Genomic DNA, 19,898 nt, shown 5'->3' with positions numbered 1-19,898 from the left:
CCTGCAGTCTCCCCTCCCCCCAGAGCTAACCAGGCCCCTGGAGCGCGAGCCAAGTTCACGGCCCTACACAGCAAACGCTTCTCGGTGTCCAAGACAGAACGCAGAGATCTTGGTTAAGGCAGAGACGAGGACGTCAGAGCCAAGGCCGGCTGTGGACACACAGCTCGGTGCCGAGTGCAGGGAGGGGACCGTGAGGCCCAGTGGGGGGGGGATGCACCCCTCCCCCCCGGTGCACCCAGCACAGGGCTGGCTTCTCCATCCCCAGGGTTGTCCTGCCACTGACGCTGATGTCACCCACCAGGAGCTCCTTCGAGGATGGCAGGTCCCTCACCCCCACACCTGCCCGCCGCCCCACCCCCCACAGCAGCTTGACCCCGTGACCTTAATCTCCCGGGACCTTCAGCCAGGTCAGGTCAGGTGACCTTAGAAGACCAGAGGGCCGAGTGCCTCCATGCTGCGATCACTCCCTGAAGACCCCAAGGGCCCCAGGGACTGACACGGCGCCCGGCACCACGCTCAGCCTCCCTGACCCTCACCCCCTCCGAACGCCCTGCGGAAGGAATGAAATGAATACCCAATTGATTCCTTTTATTACTTGGGCTCGCCTTAAACAATAACACTCATAAAATCAGTAATGTGCTTATTGTAACACACATCAGCGCAAAGACACAACCTTTACACGGCTACCTGCAATTTTCTCACGGCTCACGGTCTGCTCTGGGTCTGCAGGTGTCCTGGGACTCACGGGGGCAAGGTGGTGATGGCCCAGGGGCGTTCAACAGGTTTTATATCCAGCTCAGCCACTGATCCGTCGTGGGCCCTGAGACCCGGTCTCTCCATCTGTAAAATGGGTTTAGCAGCTCGCACAGGGGCTGCATGTCGCACAGGGCCTGGTGCACCCGGCGGGCAGGCAGACAACAAGAATAGGAACGTGTTTTCCTCACAACAACCCCCAGAACAGAGCTGCTCGTTAGCACGCCCATTCTACAGATGACAAACTGAGGCCTGCGAGGTACAAAGCCAGGATGCTGAGCTTGCACCCCACCGGGGGGGGGGGCTCTCCTGCAGACCCTGCGACTGTTGAGGGGCCAGGGCCTGCAGGCCGCCAGGCCCACTCACCGCAAGCAGACAATGCCGGCCCTCACTGCCTGGCCCCGTGCCAAGGTCCCGGCTGGCCGGTCACCGTCTCTGAGTAACCATCCCAAGACATGATTCATACCTGTCTGGGTCAGCCACATCCTCCTCGCCCGTGGAGCGAGGCAGGCCAGGTGAGCGGGCAGGCAGCGGCTCTGGGCTGGGACCTGCCGCGGGCTCCGGCACTGCGGGCGCTGGGCCAGACGCCCAGGAATCCGCACCCATTCCTGAGGCTCCGCTCCAGTTACCGAACGTCCTCCCCGCGGCGCTGCCCGGCGCCCCAGCCTCAGACGCTGCTCCGGGCTCTCAGACCTGCCCCGCTGAAAATGCCAACTCGGTCAGGGCCCCAAGTCCTGAGACTGGAGAGGAACAGGGCACACACAGCACGAGCCCACTGACCCGGTCCACGCTAGGACAGAGTCCACGGGGGCGGGGAGGGGCGGTGGCAGGTGCAGGCAGGAAGGGAGGGGCGGGGCTTTCTCGGGAGTCGGCGATCTCTTGGCTGGACCTGGGCAGCTGCTGCAGCGTCCCTGGAAGTCACCCCCAGCCTGCCGGGAAAGGACACCTCAGTCAGCACAGAGCAGGTGGGCAGGCGGGCTCCCGGGAACGGAGACCACACCTGCAGCTCCCGTGGGGGCTGGGCGGCGTCTTCCTGGCTCTGAAGAGGCCCCCTTACAGAGAGGAAAATCATGAAGCGAGGAAGGAGACGGCGTGAGCCAGCCGTCACAACACCCCTGTCTTCCTAACTGCACTGGTCAGGGCCCGGTCCCTGCGTCTCCGCGAAGCCCCTGCCCCCGGGACCAGCACAGGAACCCCGGACCCGTCCTGCCCCCAGCCCCATGGTCAGGGTCACCGCTGCCCGATGACCCCTGCAGGAGGGGTGTGTGTGGCCGGGGAGGGGGACGGCCACGGCCTTCAACCCGAGTGACAGGTGTTTCTGAGGCTCAGGGAAGGTGGGCCCAGCCCCGCAGCCCACGATCAAGCCCTGGCTGCTCGGTGCCAAGCGGCTCAGCCCCGCCCCTGACACGTGAGCGACACAGCCACGAGGATTAACGGGACAAGCATCTGTTGCTGTCAGTGGGGACGGCTGAAGATCAAAACGCCACGACGCCGCAGAGGTGAGAAAAGCGATCAAGGAGGGAAACCCGCGGGCACTGGGCTCAGTCCCTAAATCCTGGCTGCCTCCCCCGCTGGTTCCTCCTGAGCCCGGGGAGACGGTCCGCTGCCCCCCGAGCTGCAGGTGGAGCTCACGGCGCCTGGGGGAAGAGGCTGTCGCGCACACACGGCGGAGCTGTGACCCTGGTTTTGTTTAAAGACAAGTGGGGCACCGGCCACGAGGGGGGGTCCAGCCAGCACCTTGGGAGATCCCTGCTGCTGCACTGCACTTGGCTGCCTCCCCGAGGGTGGAGACCTCTGCCGGCCGGGGGGCTTGGCAAGCAGCCCAGCGGGATGCCACGGTGACAGAAGGAACAGATGGGGAGGTGGTCCTGAGGACCCTGTGTGGGAGCAGCCTCCCTCCACACCTGTGCAGCCCTGCTCTCTCCCGCCCAGCAAAGTCTCTGCACACACAACTTCCGGTTCTCCTTGGAAGGTTCGTCTGCAGCCCAGAGATGATCACTGAAGAGCACTGGGAGACTTGACAGGGAGCAGGCGTCCGGAGCAAGTACCACGGGGGCCGGGCTCTGAGCCCAGCAAGCACAGACACTGCAATCGATTAGTGATGCCTGTCACGGGCAAGAACAGAAGTGCTGGGTTGAACGTCACGCACTCCACGTCCCTCGAAAGTCCCCAGCTGGGTTCTGCTCTAACTCAGGAGTCACCAGCGACGTTCTCCTCCAGCGAACTTCCTCACCAGCCGGACCACGCTCTGCTCCTGGCCTGGGGCTGGAAATCCCTGAGCCAGGGCCTCCCCAGGCGCGGGGTCCAGCAGCGTGGGCTCCGCGGGGCAGACGCGCTCAACTGAACCACCGTGACTGCCCGGTCACGCGCCCACAGGCCGAGCCTAGCTGTGCGCCCACGGCTGGAAGCAGGACCCGTAATGACACCTCGGGCACGCAGGCCGGCGGCTGCAGCTGCCCCAGGTGGGAGGATGATGGCCGTTTTATTTAGGGCCCAAAGCAACTAATAAAACATGCGGAAGCTCCGAACAACACCAACACCTGTCAATTACACGCACACAGCCAGTAACTGTCGCTGCTGGAGGCATGACCGGGCCGGCGATCCCCTTACACGCAAGCGTGGACATTCCAAAGGTTCCACAGTGCACCCACCAGGTATTCTTAAAAAAAAGGCAGCGGGGCCGGCGCTGTGGCTCACTAGGTTAATCCTCCGCCCTCAGCGCCGGCATCCTATATGGGTGCCGGTTCTAGTCCCGGCTGCTCCTCTTCCATTCCAGCTCTCTGCTGTGGCCCAGGAGGGCAGTGGAGGATGGCCCAGATGCTTGGGCCCCTGCACCCGCATGGGAAACCAGGAGAAACAACTGGCTCATGGTTTTGGATCGGCGTAGTGGCCATTTGGGGAGTGAACTCATGGAAGACCTTTCTCTGTGTGTCTCTCTCTCACTGTCTAACTCTATCTGTCAAATAAGAAAAAAAAAAAAAAAAAGGCAGCGTCTTCTGCATGGGGGGCTATGACGTGGGCAGGTTTGGATGGGGGCCGCCCCGCACGGCAGCGGCGCAGGGACCAGGGCCAGACCCTCCTGGGACACGAGTGGGTTCTGCTGTGATCCGTCCTAACAGTCAGCTGCAGGCGGGGTGGCGTGCCAGCAGGGGCTGGTGCCCATGTAACCGATACCTCTCTGCCACCTCACTACTTCCACCTCTGTCTCCCACACCATAAATAGGTTGGAAAAATCGTTTCCTCCTGCGGCCGTGACCCCAGCGGCTGGCAAGCCGAGCCCGGCATGAATCACCCGGCTCCCCGCGCCGGCGTTCTGAAATGACTGAATGATAACGAGGCGGCGCAGACACCATAAATGAATCACGCCTTCCGGGAGCCCGGCCCTGTGGCTTTCACAGACACCAGTTACAAAGTAGAGAGGAGAACAAAGAAATTACTCAGGGTGTTTGCGCAAAGTTGATTCATAGGTTTACAGAATTATCACCGACTAAATTGTTTTTAGCGAGGCAATTAGAGCCGTGGCCAGCTACGGCCCATCAGCCCAGGGAGGTGGCTCTGCAGACCGGAGGCTTGGGAGCCTTGGGCCAACCGCCCCTTCTGCAGGGTCACCGCAGCCCTGGGGACCCCTGAGGGGGTGTGAAGAAGGGAGCGCAGGTACCTGGGGCCCAGCCAGTCTCAGCACTAACTTTCTCACTTCTTAAGGGCAGCAGCCGGCATCAGCCGAGCCCCTGCTCCTCTGAACGGACTTCCACCAGACTCGGATCAAAGCCGCTTTACAACTGTTGTGGCCACACACGAACGCTGATGGAGGTGCCGCCTCGGGATGAATCACACTGCAGGGCCTGGGCTGGACCACGTTGCGGGGGCAGACGACCACCTGTGCAGCTTCCACAAAGCCTGTGAGTGACCCCCACGTCAGGGACGCTCAGCCCCCGGGACAGAGAAGGGTACAAAACTGACCCCAGGCCTGGCTCAGGCTCCCAGGCTCGTCCCACTTGCCACCGGCTATCGGCCACCACCCAGGTGCTCAGGAAGGTCTTCCCTCACGTCAGGGCGGCGTCTCGAACCCGGGCCAGTAAGATCGGGGAGAGAACTTGCTCACGGCAGGGCTGCGTTAGCACGGCGACTCCCTGCGCCACAAAGCCTGCTGCCCTGCCGGAGGCCGGTGGCCCGCACCGAGCCCGCAAGGCAAGCGGCGTCCCCAGCAGTGCTCTGGGAACCTGCACAGGGCCTGGAATCCTGATTTCATCAGCCCGTGGGAACTCAAAACTGGGAAAGACGCCGTCCAGCCTTGGGGGTGGAATTCACACGTAACACACACATGCAGACGGTAAATAACATCCATGTGCTGTACTGCACGGATGTAACAAGGCGGGGATCTAAACGTAAAAGCAGTCGCCCCTCAGTGATGGATGGGGTCCTTGCAGACACCGAAACCGGCAGATGCTCAAGTCCGGCGTCAACGGCACAGAACCTCCGCACCGCACCCCCTCCCAGCCACTTCAAATCACTCCTCTCTGACTTGCAAGCCCTAAGACGACATGAATGCTGCGTGGATACTTGTGCTGCGTGTTATCTTGGGAATGACCACCGGGGAGACGCCCCTAGGGACTCAGGACAGGGTGGGTTTTCCCCTCGGACTGTCTTGGGTCAGCAGATCGGATCCCGTGGACGCAGAGGGGGACTCCACGTTCTGAGCCTCTGACACCCTGACAAACCCACAGCTGCCACATTCGCCCCCCTCCCCGCCACGCTCCCAAGGCTGGGGGAGGAAACACCACCTCGTGGAGACCGTACCGACCAACCGGGACGCTGCCATCCCTGGTACCTACGCGACCTGCACACTGGGGACCAGGGAGACCCCGTCAGTGACAGCGAAGGGTGGCGGTGCCAGCGACCCACCGCGTGCCCGCCCCTGCAACAACCACCCCCGCCCGCCACAACCACCCCCGCCCCCGCCCCCACAACCACCCCTGCAACAACCGCCCCCGCCCCTGCAACAACCACCCACGCCCCCGCCCCTACAACCACCCCTACAACAACCACCCCCGCCCCCACCCCTGCAACAACCACCCCCGCCGCCGCCCCTACAACCACCCCCGCCCCCGCCCCGCCACAACCACCCACGCCCCCGCCCCTACAACAACCACCGCTGCCCCCAGCCGCTCAGGAACAGGGACGCCTACGCGCACTCACTCCCACCGCCCAGCGGCTCAGCCTCCACTTCTCAGCGCACACCAGAGCCGACACAGCCGCCCCTTCAGGGACCAGAGGACGTGGGACAATTCCCAGAACTTGGAAGGCAGGGAAACATCTTGAGCCCACAAGACGGCTGAGGCGTGGCTGTCTCCATCCAGCCTGCGGGAGCCCCTGGCTCTCAGGGTCGGGCCTCACCCAGAGCTCACAACGCAGAGCTAAGGGGTCTTTTAAAATTGTTACCAAATAACTGAAGCCCCCTTCTGCCAGGAAAGCCGTTTCCCAAACCCACGGATACGATCAAAGATGATCGGAGTTAAAAATCTACGTGAAGGGGAAAGAATGGGACCACAGGTTTCCCGTGTTTCTATTTTTTTAATAATTCTGGTCTTTTGTTTCTTTTGGCTCTCTTTAAAAAATTTTATTTATTTACTTGAGGGACAGAGTTACGGGGAGAGAGAGAGAGCGAGCGAGCGAGCCTTCTATCCACTGGTTCACTTTCCAAATGACTACAACAGCTGGGGCTGGGCCAGGCCGAAGCCAGGAGCCAGGAGCTTCTTCTAGGACCACGCACCTGGGCCTCTCCCTCTGCTTTCCCAGGCCACTGGCAGAGAGCTGGATCGGAGGAGGAGCAGCCAGGCCAGAACCGCGCCCATGTGGGATGCCGGTGCCGCAGGGCAGGCTCAGCCCACTCCGCCACAGCGCCGTTCCTCCCTGTGTTTCTGACACCTTCACCAGCTTACGGAAGGTGTGGGCTCAAAGCCACCCTTGTTCCTCCGCCCCCAGCCCAGTGCACAGCAAACACACCCCAGAGCTCGCCTGCCCACCAGGAAGGTGGGACGGTGACCGAACGGCTCACCATCACGTCTGAGAAGGCCCCACCCGAGCTGCCAGGCGGCTCAAGACTAACCAAACACAGGCGCGTGCGGGGAACCGCCCTAGACGCTCTCCTTCTGGGGCGCGGGGCAGGCCTGGCAAGGCGCTTTTGTCATCTGGGCGCCCTCGGAAGATGAAGGCGATGGCTGAGAGGCCCTGACCCCGCCACCACCCGCCACGCAGGTGGGGCTGGAGCAGGACGAGGCGCACCTGCACGGCCACCTGCACCTGCCGCTTTGTGGGGCTCTGACGTCTCCAGAGGGTGGGGAGGAGGCTGTGCCCAGCACAGCGCGTCCTCCTAGGGCCATGACGGGTCATCTTCCATGCAGCCGCGTGCTCACAGCGCAGGCGACCGTCTCGTCACCCCCGGGCCGGCGCGCTGTCCTGCGGGTCCAGTTCACGGGGGGCAGGCGGAGCCTCGGCGTGGGGGGAGGGGATTCTGAGCTTGCTTCAGAATGAACGTGTGCAAAGCCTTCTTGACAATTTCTTGACAGCGTCCCAGCCTGCCTGGAACCTTCTAGAAACCTGCCAGCCCACTTCCTGCCTTCCTCCAACACATACCACCTGCCTGCTCCGCTGGGGGGCACAGCAAACAAAAGACGTCCCCAACCTCTGAGGACACCACTATTGGATAATCAGACAGGCGGGACAGGAGAAAGCTGTGGTGGGGGGTCCCAGAGCACCCCCAGGATGAGTGGCCTGGGGGGGGGTTCCTGTATGAAGCTCCGTGAGTGTCCTCTCTGCTGCCCGCTCTGAAATGAACTCGGGCTTTCTGTGCACCTGCTGGCACCAGAGGCCACTCCAGGCGGCCGGGGCCTGTCTGCTATCCCCTGAGGCCCACGGGTGACGACCGCTGCTGAGTGCCCAAGCACCAAGGGCACTCTGACCAGTCTCTCCTGCACACCCCGGCCACTCTGCGGCTCCTGCCCCCACAGCTGCTGGTGCGGGCGCGGGGGCTGCACAAGGAGCTGGGGCCGAGGCACGGGGCACTTCCCAGGAGATCAGAGCAAAAGGGAGCCGACCACCGCTTGCTGGGACAGCTCCCTGACCATCAGCCTTCTTACAGGAGCGAGCGACTTGGGAGCTCAGGGGTCCCCGTGGGGCCGTGGGATCAGGAGCTTGGGTGCGAATCCCCACGAAGCATCATTCCCAGCTGTGTGACCCAGAGCGGGTGCCTTACCCTCTCTGATCCCTTATTTTGCATCTGCACATTGGTGACTGCATGAGCTCTCTGAGTTGTTTTCAAGATTGGGAAGAATGTGTCACTAGCGCCTGGCACGTAAGAACCACTCCACATCCAACCAGGAGAAGCAGCGGAAGCGAAAGTCTACCAGTCCCCGGGGAAGGGAAGAGACGGCCCAGGGATGCCCCAGGCCCGGCCGGGAGTGCTGGAGGCTCTGCCGATCCTGAGGTCCCTCTCAGCTCGGCGACACACACCTCTGCCGGTCCCCGGGGCGGCAGGTGCGGCTTGGCAGCGTCACGCAGTGAGGCTGTCGGGGCTTCAGGGAGGGGCAGGGGTTTGGCCCAACCCCCACACTCACTCGGTAAAAACTGAAGCTCGTGTTCATAACCGGGAGGCTCAAACCAGCCCGGTTTCTGGGCTTTCGCTCACACGGCGGGTGCCTGCAGCCAGGGTGATGCCGGCTCCGTGGCCCAAGCTCTGTGCCTCTCACCCCGTCCCCAGCCTCCGTACGCCCATGCTGGCAGGCCTGAGAGCCGACTGGGCCGGGGCGGGCACGCCAGGCTTTTGCCAGCTCGGCCCGCAGTGGGCCTGGCACAGACGGGGAATGTGACCCAAATATTCAGTTACCTCCGCATTCAAGGTCACAATCCCCGGAAGGCCCTGTTGGTGCCGGCATTCCCAGCCAGGCCCCAGTGGGGAAACGCTGTTTAGGCAAAGGCATCCTCACCGGGCACGGTGCCAGATGCGACACTGGGGGACCGGGCAGAGTCGGACCTACCTTCCACCGTAGGCACACAGCCTCCGCGCCTCTGGCCCTCGGCCACGGCAGGGCAGGTGACTTGTGGGGACACGTGCCAGCACAGAGAAGCCAGGAGCTTTCTTTCCATCAACATCTGGCCGTCCAAGCTCCTTGGAGTACGGCAGAGCTGGCCACACGGGGCCCGTGTGGTGCTGGGACGCCCTTTGGTCGGCTCCCTGATGAGACCAGAGGCTTTGCCAGCCCAGGAAGCCCCCAGCGCGCCCGGCTGCCAACCGCAGGGCACACGGAGGGCGGGCGCCCGCACACACGGCTCCCGGAACACGCCCCAGCCCCGCCTGCGTTACACAACACCTTCGAAAGAGCAAGACGGGGGGGGGGGGCACGCCGTGATCTCCCCCTCAGCACGTGCCCCACACGGGAACCTGAGGCTGGCAGGTGCGCAGCCTCCATCACTCACCCCAGAGGCTGGGGTGCCCCTGTGTCGACCACACCTGAGGAGACAGCGCCACTCGGCCCCTCGGCCTGGGGCCCTGCCACCAGCACCCGTCTGCCAAGAGTTCTCACACTTTTAGACAATGGACAAAGCAAAGCCTGGGTGGAGGTGGGGAGCAGGTGCCAGGGCACCCCTGGGCCAGAGACTCAGGGGCTACTTGGAGGCAGCTGCCCCTTGCAGTGTGGAGGCTGTGGGGGCTTCCGGAAGCAAGACACTGCACACAGTGCTTGCCCTGCATCGTCTGCACAATGTAGGGAGGACAACAGGCAGAAGGGGCGGGAGCTGCGTGTGCATGCGTGCGTGTGTGTGTGCATGGACCAGCACAAGCACACGTGCCTGCAGGAACGATCACTTGGGTGTTCGTCTCGACTCACCCCTGACCCCGGTCACGCTGCGCTTAACCCAGTTCTCCCAGCAAGCTCCTGCCAAGTGTCTGGTCTCAGACTGCAGCCGCCAAACGCCAAGGTCTGAGTTGAACCAAGTTCAACAACGTCTGATTGCAGCAACCTAAAGCCCAGATGGTCACTAACCCTGCAGGGGGAAAAGTCCCAGCCCGGACAGCCCACAGCAGAGAAGAGCCAGTACCTAGTGTCGGTGTTTTAACCCGAACCCCAAAATATCAGCTTTCCCTGACGCCAGAGTCTCTCCCTATAAATGCGCACCCAAGATAAAAGCCAGGGCTTCGTCTCGACGGGGGGAGGGGGCACCTCCATCTTTCCTTCACAGCACATGACAGCTCAGGTAAGGTCGAGAAGACGAGGTGGCAGGTGCAACTCCAAGCGTGAACACCCCCAAACCTTTAAAGAGATTGACTTCTGAAGGGAAGTGAGGATCTCCTGGGGGTGCCCCACTTCCCCCTCCCCCCACCCCGACCCCAAAGCCCTGCGGTGCTCAGTGGGGGCATTCGGCTGCATCTGGAGATATCTAGGGGAGACACAGCTGGGAGCCAGGTAATGGAAGCCAGGTACCAGCATCGGGGGTAGAGGCCAGAGATGTGGCTCGGTCCCAGCTCCAAGCCCTGCCGAATCCTGGGGCCCAGACAGCTGCCGAACAGCAGGACACACCCATGGAAAACTGGGAGCCCTGGGAGTTTCCAATATTTGGAATATTTGCTAGGAACAGGCTGGTGAGGAGGGGAGGCCCAGGACCCTGTCCCCTGTAGATGCCACCGCAGCCACAAACCGGCGCTCCCCTTGGCTTCAGGCGAAAGTCGGAGGAGAGAGACGGGGTAAGTTCTGAGAGACGGGCTAAGCTCAGAGCCGCAGGGGTCAAAAGGGCCAGCAAAGACGGACGTCAGGAGGAGTCGCTCGGGTCAAGGGCTTTCCACCCCAAGGCCCCAGCTGTCGACAAGAACCACGCACGCTTCCACTGTGTCTGGGGAAGAGGGAGTTCCTCCCAGGCGGCACCCTCACCCCTGACTCTCACAGAAGATGCCGCCCCAGGAGGGTCTTGCTTGAGTCAAGGCCATCCCATCTGGCTTCCTGGGGGCAGACCCAGCCCCACCCTCCCAGATACAAGCGATGCCAATGAGCTTCTCCAGAACCCAAGTTCGAGGTGGACCTGTTCTGCGGCCCAAACTCCAAAAACAAAAGGCAGCGTGTGCAGTCCCTGAGACACAGCCCACGCCGGGTCTGGGCAGAGCTGGGGGCTGTGGGCAAAGCTTCCCAGCACCCACTTTCCCCGTCTCTAAAGCCAAGGGTGTGAACCCCAAGTTCACCAAGGTCTGAAGTTGGGGCCAATGAAGACCACACAGGGGAGACCCAGGCATCCGTGGGCGGAGAGCCACACCCAGCAGCCGGGCCTCTGGAGAGCAGACTTCTCTGGTCTCCATGTTCAGATGTGGCAATGTAGGCGGGGGTGGGGGTGGGGGGTGGGGGGTGAGGGGTGGTTAGGGCCCTAACTAACAAGGTCAGTCTTCTGCCAGGAGAGTCGTCCTGGTGCCCACACCGCCCTGCGGCCCACTCCATCCCAGCCCAGCGCTGCAGTGGCCAAGGGCTCCCAGCAGGTGGTCAGCCCATTCCCTTCCTGCCTTCCTTCCTACATATCCACTCAGGAAACACGTGGCCTTAGGGCTCCCTCATCTCAGTCTCTTTCAAGGAAATCTGATTAACACTTGCAACAAACTGTGACATTGTACCCATGCTTTCAGCCCCGGCAGCTTGCTCCAGGCTGCTTCCTCCCGCAGGTAGGGAACGCAGCAGGCCAAGTGCACGGGGCCAAACCAAGCCGGGCTGGAGCCAGGTGCTCACCTCCACATCTCAGCTGCATCGGTGGAGCAGATGCCTCGGTGTCAGCCAAAGCGTGAGGGCTGATCAGCTCAAGCAGGGAAAGAAGTTAAAAAAAAAAAAAAAAAACTGCGAGGTGTAAATGTTTAAAAAGTCTTGCCTAGCCCTTGGAAGGAAGGGGATGGGACCCAGTGGGTCCTCTGGGAGGGAGGCCCCTGGGGCAGCGTCCCCCAGCCTGCCCCGGAACAAGTGCCGACATATTCCGATGACATCCTCGCGCGTTTCATCACCAGGGGCCTTTGGGAAGCAATCCTGTTTAATGCAAGTCAATTCTGCAAACCCTGGCCCTGGGCTCTCCGGGCGCCTCCCCACCTGGCTCTGGGCAGCTGAGGGAGGAGGGTGGGGGAGGTGGGGAAGCAGTGGGGTGTAGGGACTGGGGACCCCCCACCACCGAAGCCTGGGCTGGCGGGGCTGGTCACCTCACTGTAAGGGCTCGGGGGCCACAAACCATGGCAGCCGCCTGCGGAAACTGGCTCATGAGTCACCCAGACGTGGCTGGAGGAAAGGCAGGCAGGGCGACTGAGAGCCACGGCCTCTTCCCCTTGGGCGACTGCCGACAAGGACACGACGCTAGAGCTGAGAAAGGCAAAGGTCCCCCCAGACAGGCGGGCCAGTCTGGGAGAGGGTTCCCTTCCCCATCCACGCAAACACCCACCAGGACGGGCCCGGTGCAGAAGGAAGCAGGGGTCACTTGTCTCAACTTCTGCCTGTGCAGGGCTTGGGCGCCGGCCATGAGCTTCAAACACCCACTCTCCACCCTGGGTCCAGCTGCCCCACCGTGGGGCAAGGCAGTCCCAACCACAAACAGCCCCAAACTTGGACTCCTCTCCAAGCACGGTCCCAGCCAGACCCAGCCAGGCCGTCCAGACAGGCGCTATTTATAGGTGCGTCGGGGACTCGCTGGCACCATGACACACACACACACGCAGGACCCACGCTGGGCCAGCCGCACCAGCGCTGAGCCCCCGAGTCAGATCCCTGGACACCGCTCCCGGAGCCCAGACCCCGGGGCAGACGCGCCGAGTGCGGGACTCGGACGCCGGCATCCTCGGGGGACGGACCGCACAGCCCCGCAGACACCCGGGGCGACACGCCGAGAGCCAGACAGAGACACGCAGGCACGCACACTCCGCAGACGCACGGAAATCCACTCCCAGAGAACGAGACACAGCGCCACACTCCCCAGACACACGCGCGGGGCCGACACCTCGCGGGCCAGACAGAGTCTCCCAGCCGGCCACCCTCCCCCCGCCCCAAGTTGATACCGCGCCGGCCTAATTGCTCCTTCGTGACGGCCCCTCAGGGAAATAAAACTGTAACTTCCCGGCTCCAGACGCCCAGGCCCTCCCGCGCCGGGCGCAGCCGCGGGGCCCCGGGTCCGAGCCCGGCGGGCGGGGCGCGGGCAGCGGGGGCCGCGCCAAGCTCCAAGCGCCGCGGGACAAAGCCGGGCCGGCCGCCAGCCGCCGCGAGCCGGGAGGGCGCGCCCGGGGCGCGGCGGGCGCAGCCGGGGCGCAGGGCGCGCGGCCCGGGCCCCTGCCCGCGGCTGCGCCGGGACATGGGGTCCGCGTCGGACGGGGCCTCCGGGGAGGGGCGCGGGTCACTCACTGATCTCCATGCTCTGGAACAAAGAGCGCCTGCAGTTGCACGTGCAGGAGACATTGGGCTGCCCCGCGGCGGCGGCGGCGGTGCTGTTGGCCCCCATCAAGCGGTGCATGGACGGCGCGGCGCGGCGGCGCGCGGCTCTGGGGGCGCGGGGGCGGCCGGGGGGCGCTCCGGCCGGCGCCCGGGGCGCGGGCCCTGCATGCAGGAGGCGCGCGGCGGGGGAGGCGCGCCCCGGCTCGCCGGGCTCGGGGCGCCGCCAAGTTCCCGGGGCGCCTCGGGGCTCAGCGCGCGGGGCCGCGCGGCTCTGCGCCCCCCGGCCGCCCCTCGGCAGCCCCAGCAGCGGCGGCGGTGCCCGCGTGTGGCGTCCGGGAAATGGGCCCGCAGCCGGGGCGCGCGCTGCCGCCGGGGCTGAGCCTCCGCCGCTGGCTTCCCCCAGCCGAGCGCCGCCGCCGCCGCCGCCTCCTCATTCAAGTCCAAGGAGATCGGGTTTCGCTCCGAGACCGCGGTCCGAGGCAGGCAGACGGTCTGACGTCAGCGCTAGACGGGGCTGCCGGTTCCCACCGCGCGGGGGCCGGGGAGGGGGCGCGCGCTGCGCCAATCCCCGCCGAGGTTCCCCCGCACCCCCTGCCCGGGCCGGGGGGCGGGGTGACGGGAAACGGGGCGGCCTCTTAAAGGGCCAGAGCCGGCGGCCCGCGTAGACCCGGGACGCGCGCCGCGGAGGAGGGGCGCTGCGCACCCTCGTCCGGGGAGTCGGCGCGCTCACCCCGGCCCGCACCCGCCGGGCAGTGGCCGGCACTCCCTGCCCACGCTGCCACCGCCGGGGGCCCGAGCCCGGGTTGTCGGGGGGGGGGGCACCCTGTCTCTCAAGGAGCGCGATGTCCCGGGGGGCCCGGGGGCGGGACCTTGGAGAAGGGAGGGGGCGCTCCCAGCTCAGTCACCCATTGCCGAATTCCGCAAGAGGCTCTCTCCGCCTTCGGCTCCGCGGCGCCCCCTCCCAACGCACTTTTACCCGCTCCCGCGGAGGCGGACTTGGGAAGCCGGGAGCTCGCGTAGACACGCCCGGGAGCGTTGTCATGTAAATGCGTGTCCCGGACGGGTGCATTGTCCGGCCCCAGCCGGCGGGCCCCGGGCGAATCCACACCCATTGTCTGCTGCCCCGGGGGCCGCCGGCTGGGGGGCGCGGCTCCCGAGTTCAGAAGGGGGAAGGCGGGGGTGTAATTTTATTTCATTAACTTTTAATTACCCAAGTGCTACGAGAACACACTCTCATGGGGTAAAAAAAAAAAAAAGATATTAAAATATTACATAAGAGGCTGTCCTCCCGGGCGCCACGCCAGCGTCTCCAGAAATCGGTGTATCCGCTCCGGGAACCTGGCTTCACCAGCACTTACGGAGCGCCGGCTGTAAGCCCCAGCACTCGAACAGGGCAGGAGGACAGGGCCCGCGGGGTACCTGGCCTTCCCCCTCCCACGCACGCGCGCTGAAGTATCCACGTTTTCCTGCAGTGCCCGGAGTTTTGGTAATGAGCAGGCACTGCTTTGCTTTTTTTTTTTTTCTTTTCAAAGCAGAAAAAACTTCTGGACGTTACTGTTGTTTTATTTTATTTTAAATAGATTGCAAGGAGGAGGACAAGTAAGGAATTTGGGCAGTGGAGGTGGAGCCCAGAGTGTTGATCCTGCAGAGCCGCACACGCACGTGCACACACACATGCATACACACACACACACACACACACACACACGGGAGACTTGCCGAGCTCAGGGATGGCTGGTGGGACCCAAGGATGGGCCGGAGAGAGGTCCAGCGGTGCCAGAGACGCTGCGGCGTAGAGCCCCGGCCAGCCCGGGGTCAGGGCATCAGCTCCCCGAGGAGGGGGAGGCGGGCACTGCTGCCCCAGGTCCTCACACCAGGTGTTCCCCGAGCAGCGCTGGCTGCTACCTGGAAGAAAGGCGTGGTGGGGGGGGTGGATTCCTGGGCACTGCCCTAGGGGTGGGGGCGGGGGTCGCCCAGGGTCCCCTCCTTTCAGCCGCCCTTCCTGCCTTCAATCAACAAACTTTCACTAAGCTTCCAGCCCAGAGCTGGAATTCAGGGGCGCAGTGCACAGCCCTGGGGCTGGGGGGAGCCTCACTGGGGAGACCTGGCCCGTCCGGCAGGGAGAATCACACATTGATTGTCTTGGGAATGAGGCAACGTTTACACACCCCAGGTGGAAAGCCAAGGGCAGAAAGAAGCAGTTAATCCAGTGGATTGAGGAGAAAGAACCCGGCTTGCCGCCCAGACCCTCCCATCGATCCGTCTGGGTCAACAGGAAGGCCACTGTTGATTGAGTGCTCCAACGACCGTGCTGTGCTGACGGCGTCACCTGGGATCGGCTCTGTGGTCTCCCAACCTGTCCCCAAGCTGGAGGGCTGCAGGCTCAGTGGTCAGCAGTGGGCCCTCCAAAGTGAGTGGCGCACAGCTGTGTGAGCTGGCCAAGTGCCTTTGCCTCTCTCTGCTTCTGCACAGCTTGGGGGGGGGGGGTCTCACGGTGCCTCTGCGGTGCCGCTGGGGCGTGCAGCAGGAGGTTGGTGCCTAGGATGTGAGAGCAGAGAACTGCGCATGCAGGTTTTTGCCGTCCTGGCAATCCCAGGAGGGGAGGAGCTGCCGTCGCTCCATGGCCCTTTTACAGGGATGGACTTCTGCTCTCAGACAGGGCCCGGCGAACGTGGGCAGCAGGACATGACAAGGTGGCCTTGGGAGAGGCGTGGCCTGACCAGGCCTGCACCCACAGGAGGCCCTCTGTGTGCCGAGGGCTGCCAGATAAACTATGGGACGCGTGAACGTGTGTGGTGTAAGTATACCCCAGGCAGTGCTTGGGACACACTTGCACTAAACACTGATCTATTGCTTATCTGAAATTCAAATTTAATCAGATGTCCGTATTTTCATTTGCTAAATCCGGCGAACCTGCGTGCCCGGGCACTGTGCTGTGTCCAGGGTCAGGCTCCGCGTATGCAAATCACTCACAACTCCAAATTCTGTTCAGGGTGAGTGGGCCAGGGCAGAGGGTGACAGCTGTCCCTGCGGGGCGTGGGGGAGGAGGAGGAAGACCACAAGCCAGGGAAGAAGCTTCCTTCCCGCATTCCAGCTGCTCTCGGGCAGCCACGTGCCATCGTGGAGGACAGGTGGAGCCAAGGACTTGTGTGCTCTCCAGGGCTCAGTGAGGGCTTTTTAGATACAGTGAGGATGACCCCCAGGCCCCGGGCAGGGAGAGATCGGGGATGCCTTCCTGGAGGAAGCGGCAGCTCATTCAACTTGTGCTTACTGAGCACCCACTGAAGGCCAGGGCCAAGTCCCTGACCTCCTGGGGCTCATTTTCTCCAAGGCAAGACAGACCTCCTGGGTCAACAGACGGCCCCGGGACCGTTTCAGAGGACAGAGCTGGAACAGCACAAAGAGAGGGTCTGGGAGTGACCTGGGCTGGTGACCTCTTTGGGAAGGTGGCAACCAGACCAGGGAGGAAGAAGTCCCAGGTGGGGAGGAAGAAGTCCCAGGTGGGGAGGCAGCAGGTGTCAAGGCCAGCCAAGCTGCTGGAAGAAGAACAAAGAAATCCCCGTCATCCCAGGAAGTCTGGAATCGGGGAGAAATTTCCCAGCCCACACATGGCCACAGGACCACGAAACGGCTGTGTGTCCCCAAGCCACAGGCCTTTCGGGGACTCCAGACAGCGTGCGCCGCCGCCCGCCCCTGCCCTGGGTCGAAGCCACTGCCGAGGTTGCTTAGAGGGAAAAGGTCCTTCCCAAGCCAGCAGGAAGGCTTCCCAGCCGAGGGAGCAAACAGCCAGGGGGCAAGGCTGGCAGCTGGGGGGAGACCACCCCCCACGAACCCCAGGCTCCCCTAAGAGCCCCCTTGCTTAGTGTAATGCCCTCTTTCGCCATCCGCAAATTCATAATAGCTAACAGTTTTTGAACAAGGGGCCCTGACAAGGGGCCCAGACTGTAGACAGTCCTGCTCAGATGCCAGACCGCCCCGGCTGCCAGCTGGGAGCCCGTGGGAGCCAGCGTGGGCTTGGCCAAGGCCGAGGTGGCTGGCAGTGTCCCGACCGTGCCCGGCGGCCTGGGGTGGCCGGGCGCTGTGGAAATCGCCTGGCTGAGCCAACAAAGGGCCTGCTTTGAGTGTGGCCGTGGGACAAGGCAGGGAGGCCTTCCTGGGGCCAGCCCTGCCCCTCACCTCCCCTACCCCAGGCCATGGCAGACAGAACCGCCTTTCAGAAGTGGGCCGGAGCTGCTTCGAGTGACATCACCACCCGGGCACCTTCTGCCAGCTGAGTCACTTTCTCCCCCAAGTCCTTCCTGTGGTTCTCGGCCGCCGACTTAACCAGGTCAGCATCTTCTTTACTTTTGAGACGCTAAGAAGAGCTCGGGGCTGTTGGGGATCTCCGGGCTCTACCAACTTCACATTCTTCCGTTTAGTCACTCAACAAATATGCGTCAGGCTCCTCAGTGAGCCGGGCCCTCCCACAGCAGCCTGGGCAGACGAACTAAAATCATTCCCATTTGTCAGAGGGGAATACTGAGGCCGGGGATCCTGAGACGGAGCCAGGATGTGAATGCAGGTGTTCGGGCCCCAAAGCCCCTGAGCTGTGGCTTCAGCAAGTGGATTCTGCACCCCCTGACCCCCGCCCCCGCCTCTGCGCAGCCACCCTGCTCAGCCCTAGGGGCCTCAGGCGACTGCAGCCCCGGAATCCTCCAGTGCCCTCCAGAGACACAGAGCAGCTGCAGGGGGTGGAGAGCACCTCCCGCAGGCGCCTGCTGCAGAACCCCCGTGGCTGACCTTGGCCAGCGCCTCACCTCGCTGCACCTGGCCCTCCACCATGAGCGGGGGTGGGGGGGCACTTGGCAGCAGGAGGGGGGTGTCGGGGGCTCAGTTCGCACAAGCAGCATTGGACGGACTTTCAGCTCCAAGAGGCTGCAGCCTCAGACGGGGTCTGGCGCAGTGGGGGCTGGGCAGGAGGCGCTTGGGTGGCCCCTACAGGCATGAACCTGTGGGTGGCGCCTTTGGGGACCCCCGCTGCTCACTAACATCTTTCCTCCCGCTGTCCCCCTCCCCCTCCAAGTATAGGCTCCTAACCAGTGCCAGGAGCCAGAAAGATGCATGGTGTGTGTGCACGCGTGAGTGCTGTGTGCGTGTGTGCACACGTGTGTGCATGTGTGCGTGTGTGTGCGTGTGGTCTGGATGGCGCGTTTGTGGAGTGTATCTGCACACATATGCTGTGTGTATGCGTGTGTGTGCATGTGTGTGCGTGTGGTCTCGATGGTGCGTTTGTGGAGCGTATCTGCACACTCATATGCTGCGTGTGTGCGTGTGTGCACGCGTGTGTGCATGTGCGCATGTGTGTGTGCGTGTGTGTGCGTGCGTGTGATCTGGATGGTGCATTTGTGGAGTGTATCTGCACACTCATGCTGCGTGTGTGCGTGTGTGTGCGTGTGTGCGTGTGGACTGGATGGCGCATTTGTGGAGTGTCTCTGCACACTCATATGCTGCGTGTGTGCGTGTGTGCGTGTGTGTGCGTGTGGTCTGGATGGCGCGTTTGTGGAGTGTCTCTGCACACTCATATGCTGCGTGTGTGCGTGTGTGGTGTGTTTCCTTGGCTGTGTCCTGTGTGTTTCAGTTGTTGGTACAGGACCTCACGTGGTTGGGGTCCCCAACAACAAGCCCCTCCCAGGACCCCCCGCTGGCAGCTCTCCTGGGGCCTTCTGTCTCTGGCGGGGAACCTGTCTGCTCTCTGGGGCCCCGGCAGGGAGGTGCAGGGGCGTGGAGGGAGAGGGGACAGGCGTACCGCTCTCGTGTCCTGGCAGACAGCTACACAGGGAGAACCGAGACTCCCAGTGAAGGCAGTGCCAGCTGGGGGCCCGCCCTGACTCCTGGCCCAGGACCCCCAGGGCCTGTGCTCCCTGAAGTGGTTATGGCTACTCTCGCCTGAAAGGGGTCTGGAAGATTCCAGGTGTTGAACTCATGTCTGAAACACTTCTCGAAATAACTGTCATTCACGCCAACTTCCTGGAGGAGAAACCAGGCCTTCCGCCTGGGAGCCGTGAATAAGGCCCGGGAGGCAGGGGGTGGGGACACTGGTGGGCGGGGCGTAAAGCACTGGGCAGGGCCAGCTTGTTGCTGGGTCTGGGGAGGGGCAGGTGGAGGGCTCAGGGAGAGCGCGCGAGGCCGAGTAATGAGAAGACACGGGAGTCTGGGCCGAGCGGGCGCCGGGCAGCTCCCCGGGCACAGAGAGGCGCCAGGCTCTGCGCCCGGGAGTTTGCCCTTGGCAGTGGGGGAGCTCTCTCATCCGTCAGACCTGGGCCCTGCACGCCAGCAGCCGTGAGGTCACACGTGTCTATCACAGCTTCCAGTTACGTGACCTCGTCTGCGGCCTCAGCTTCCCGACCTTTGAAAGGCCCATCAGGAAGGCACCTGCTTACTGGGCCCGGGGAGCACGGCGTGGGGGGCTCCCGTCGGGCACTGAACGCTGGTGGGGCACAGGCTCCTGAGACCAGGGGCTGAGCGCATCACCGTGCGCTCCGTGCTCCGGGGGCTGCGACCCGGTTCCAGACACAGGCGAGCCCCAGGTCCCGCTTCTGCCCTTTGGAGAACGTCTCTCGTCACTGCTTCACGAGTTTGTCACCTGCACTGTGCAGCGGGTGCTGTCTGGCCCGGCCCCAGTGTGTCCAGGGGAATGGGTCCCGGCTGCCCTCGGGAGTCCCCACAAGGGGTGGCCGG

General features: G+C 63.5%; 1 protein-coding gene across 10 annotated transcripts in view; it reads right to left on the bottom strand.

Annotated features, from left to right (window-relative positions):
• PMEPA1 (prostate transmembrane protein, androgen induced 1) overlaps positions 1-14,068 on the bottom strand; it is a 48,099-nt gene extending 34,031 nt beyond the window's left edge. The window contains exons 1-2 of one of the 10 annotated variants that reach the window (XM_089306967.1): positions 1,220-1,537; positions 688-840 (exon numbers count right to left, since the gene is read on the bottom strand). Coding sequence is in view for 4 of the 10 variants with exons in the window: in XM_070051380.2 (XP_069907481.1) it covers positions 13,152-13,260 (109 nt within the window). In the remaining 6 variants the exon portion in view is untranslated. Of the gene's footprint in view, positions 1-687; positions 841-1,219; positions 1,541-8,786; positions 8,806-12,811; positions 12,956-13,151; positions 13,789-14,050 lie in introns of those variants that run through there. The other 9 variants (XM_070051387.2, XM_070051383.2, XM_070051380.2 and 6 more) reach the window with 9 other exon arrangements.
• Between the last annotated feature and the right edge of the window lie 5,830 nt (positions 14,069-19,898).

The sequence above is a fragment of the Oryctolagus cuniculus genome, chromosome 11 (genome assembly GCF_051225735.1).
Source record: "Oryctolagus cuniculus isolate XC-2025 breed Fujian yellow rabbit chromosome 11, ASM5122573v1, whole genome shotgun sequence".
Lineage (NCBI taxonomy): Eukaryota > Metazoa > Chordata > Mammalia > Lagomorpha > Leporidae > Oryctolagus > Oryctolagus cuniculus.
Note: the sequence above shows the minus strand (reverse complement) of the source record. Positions and strands in the feature narration are given on the sequence as shown.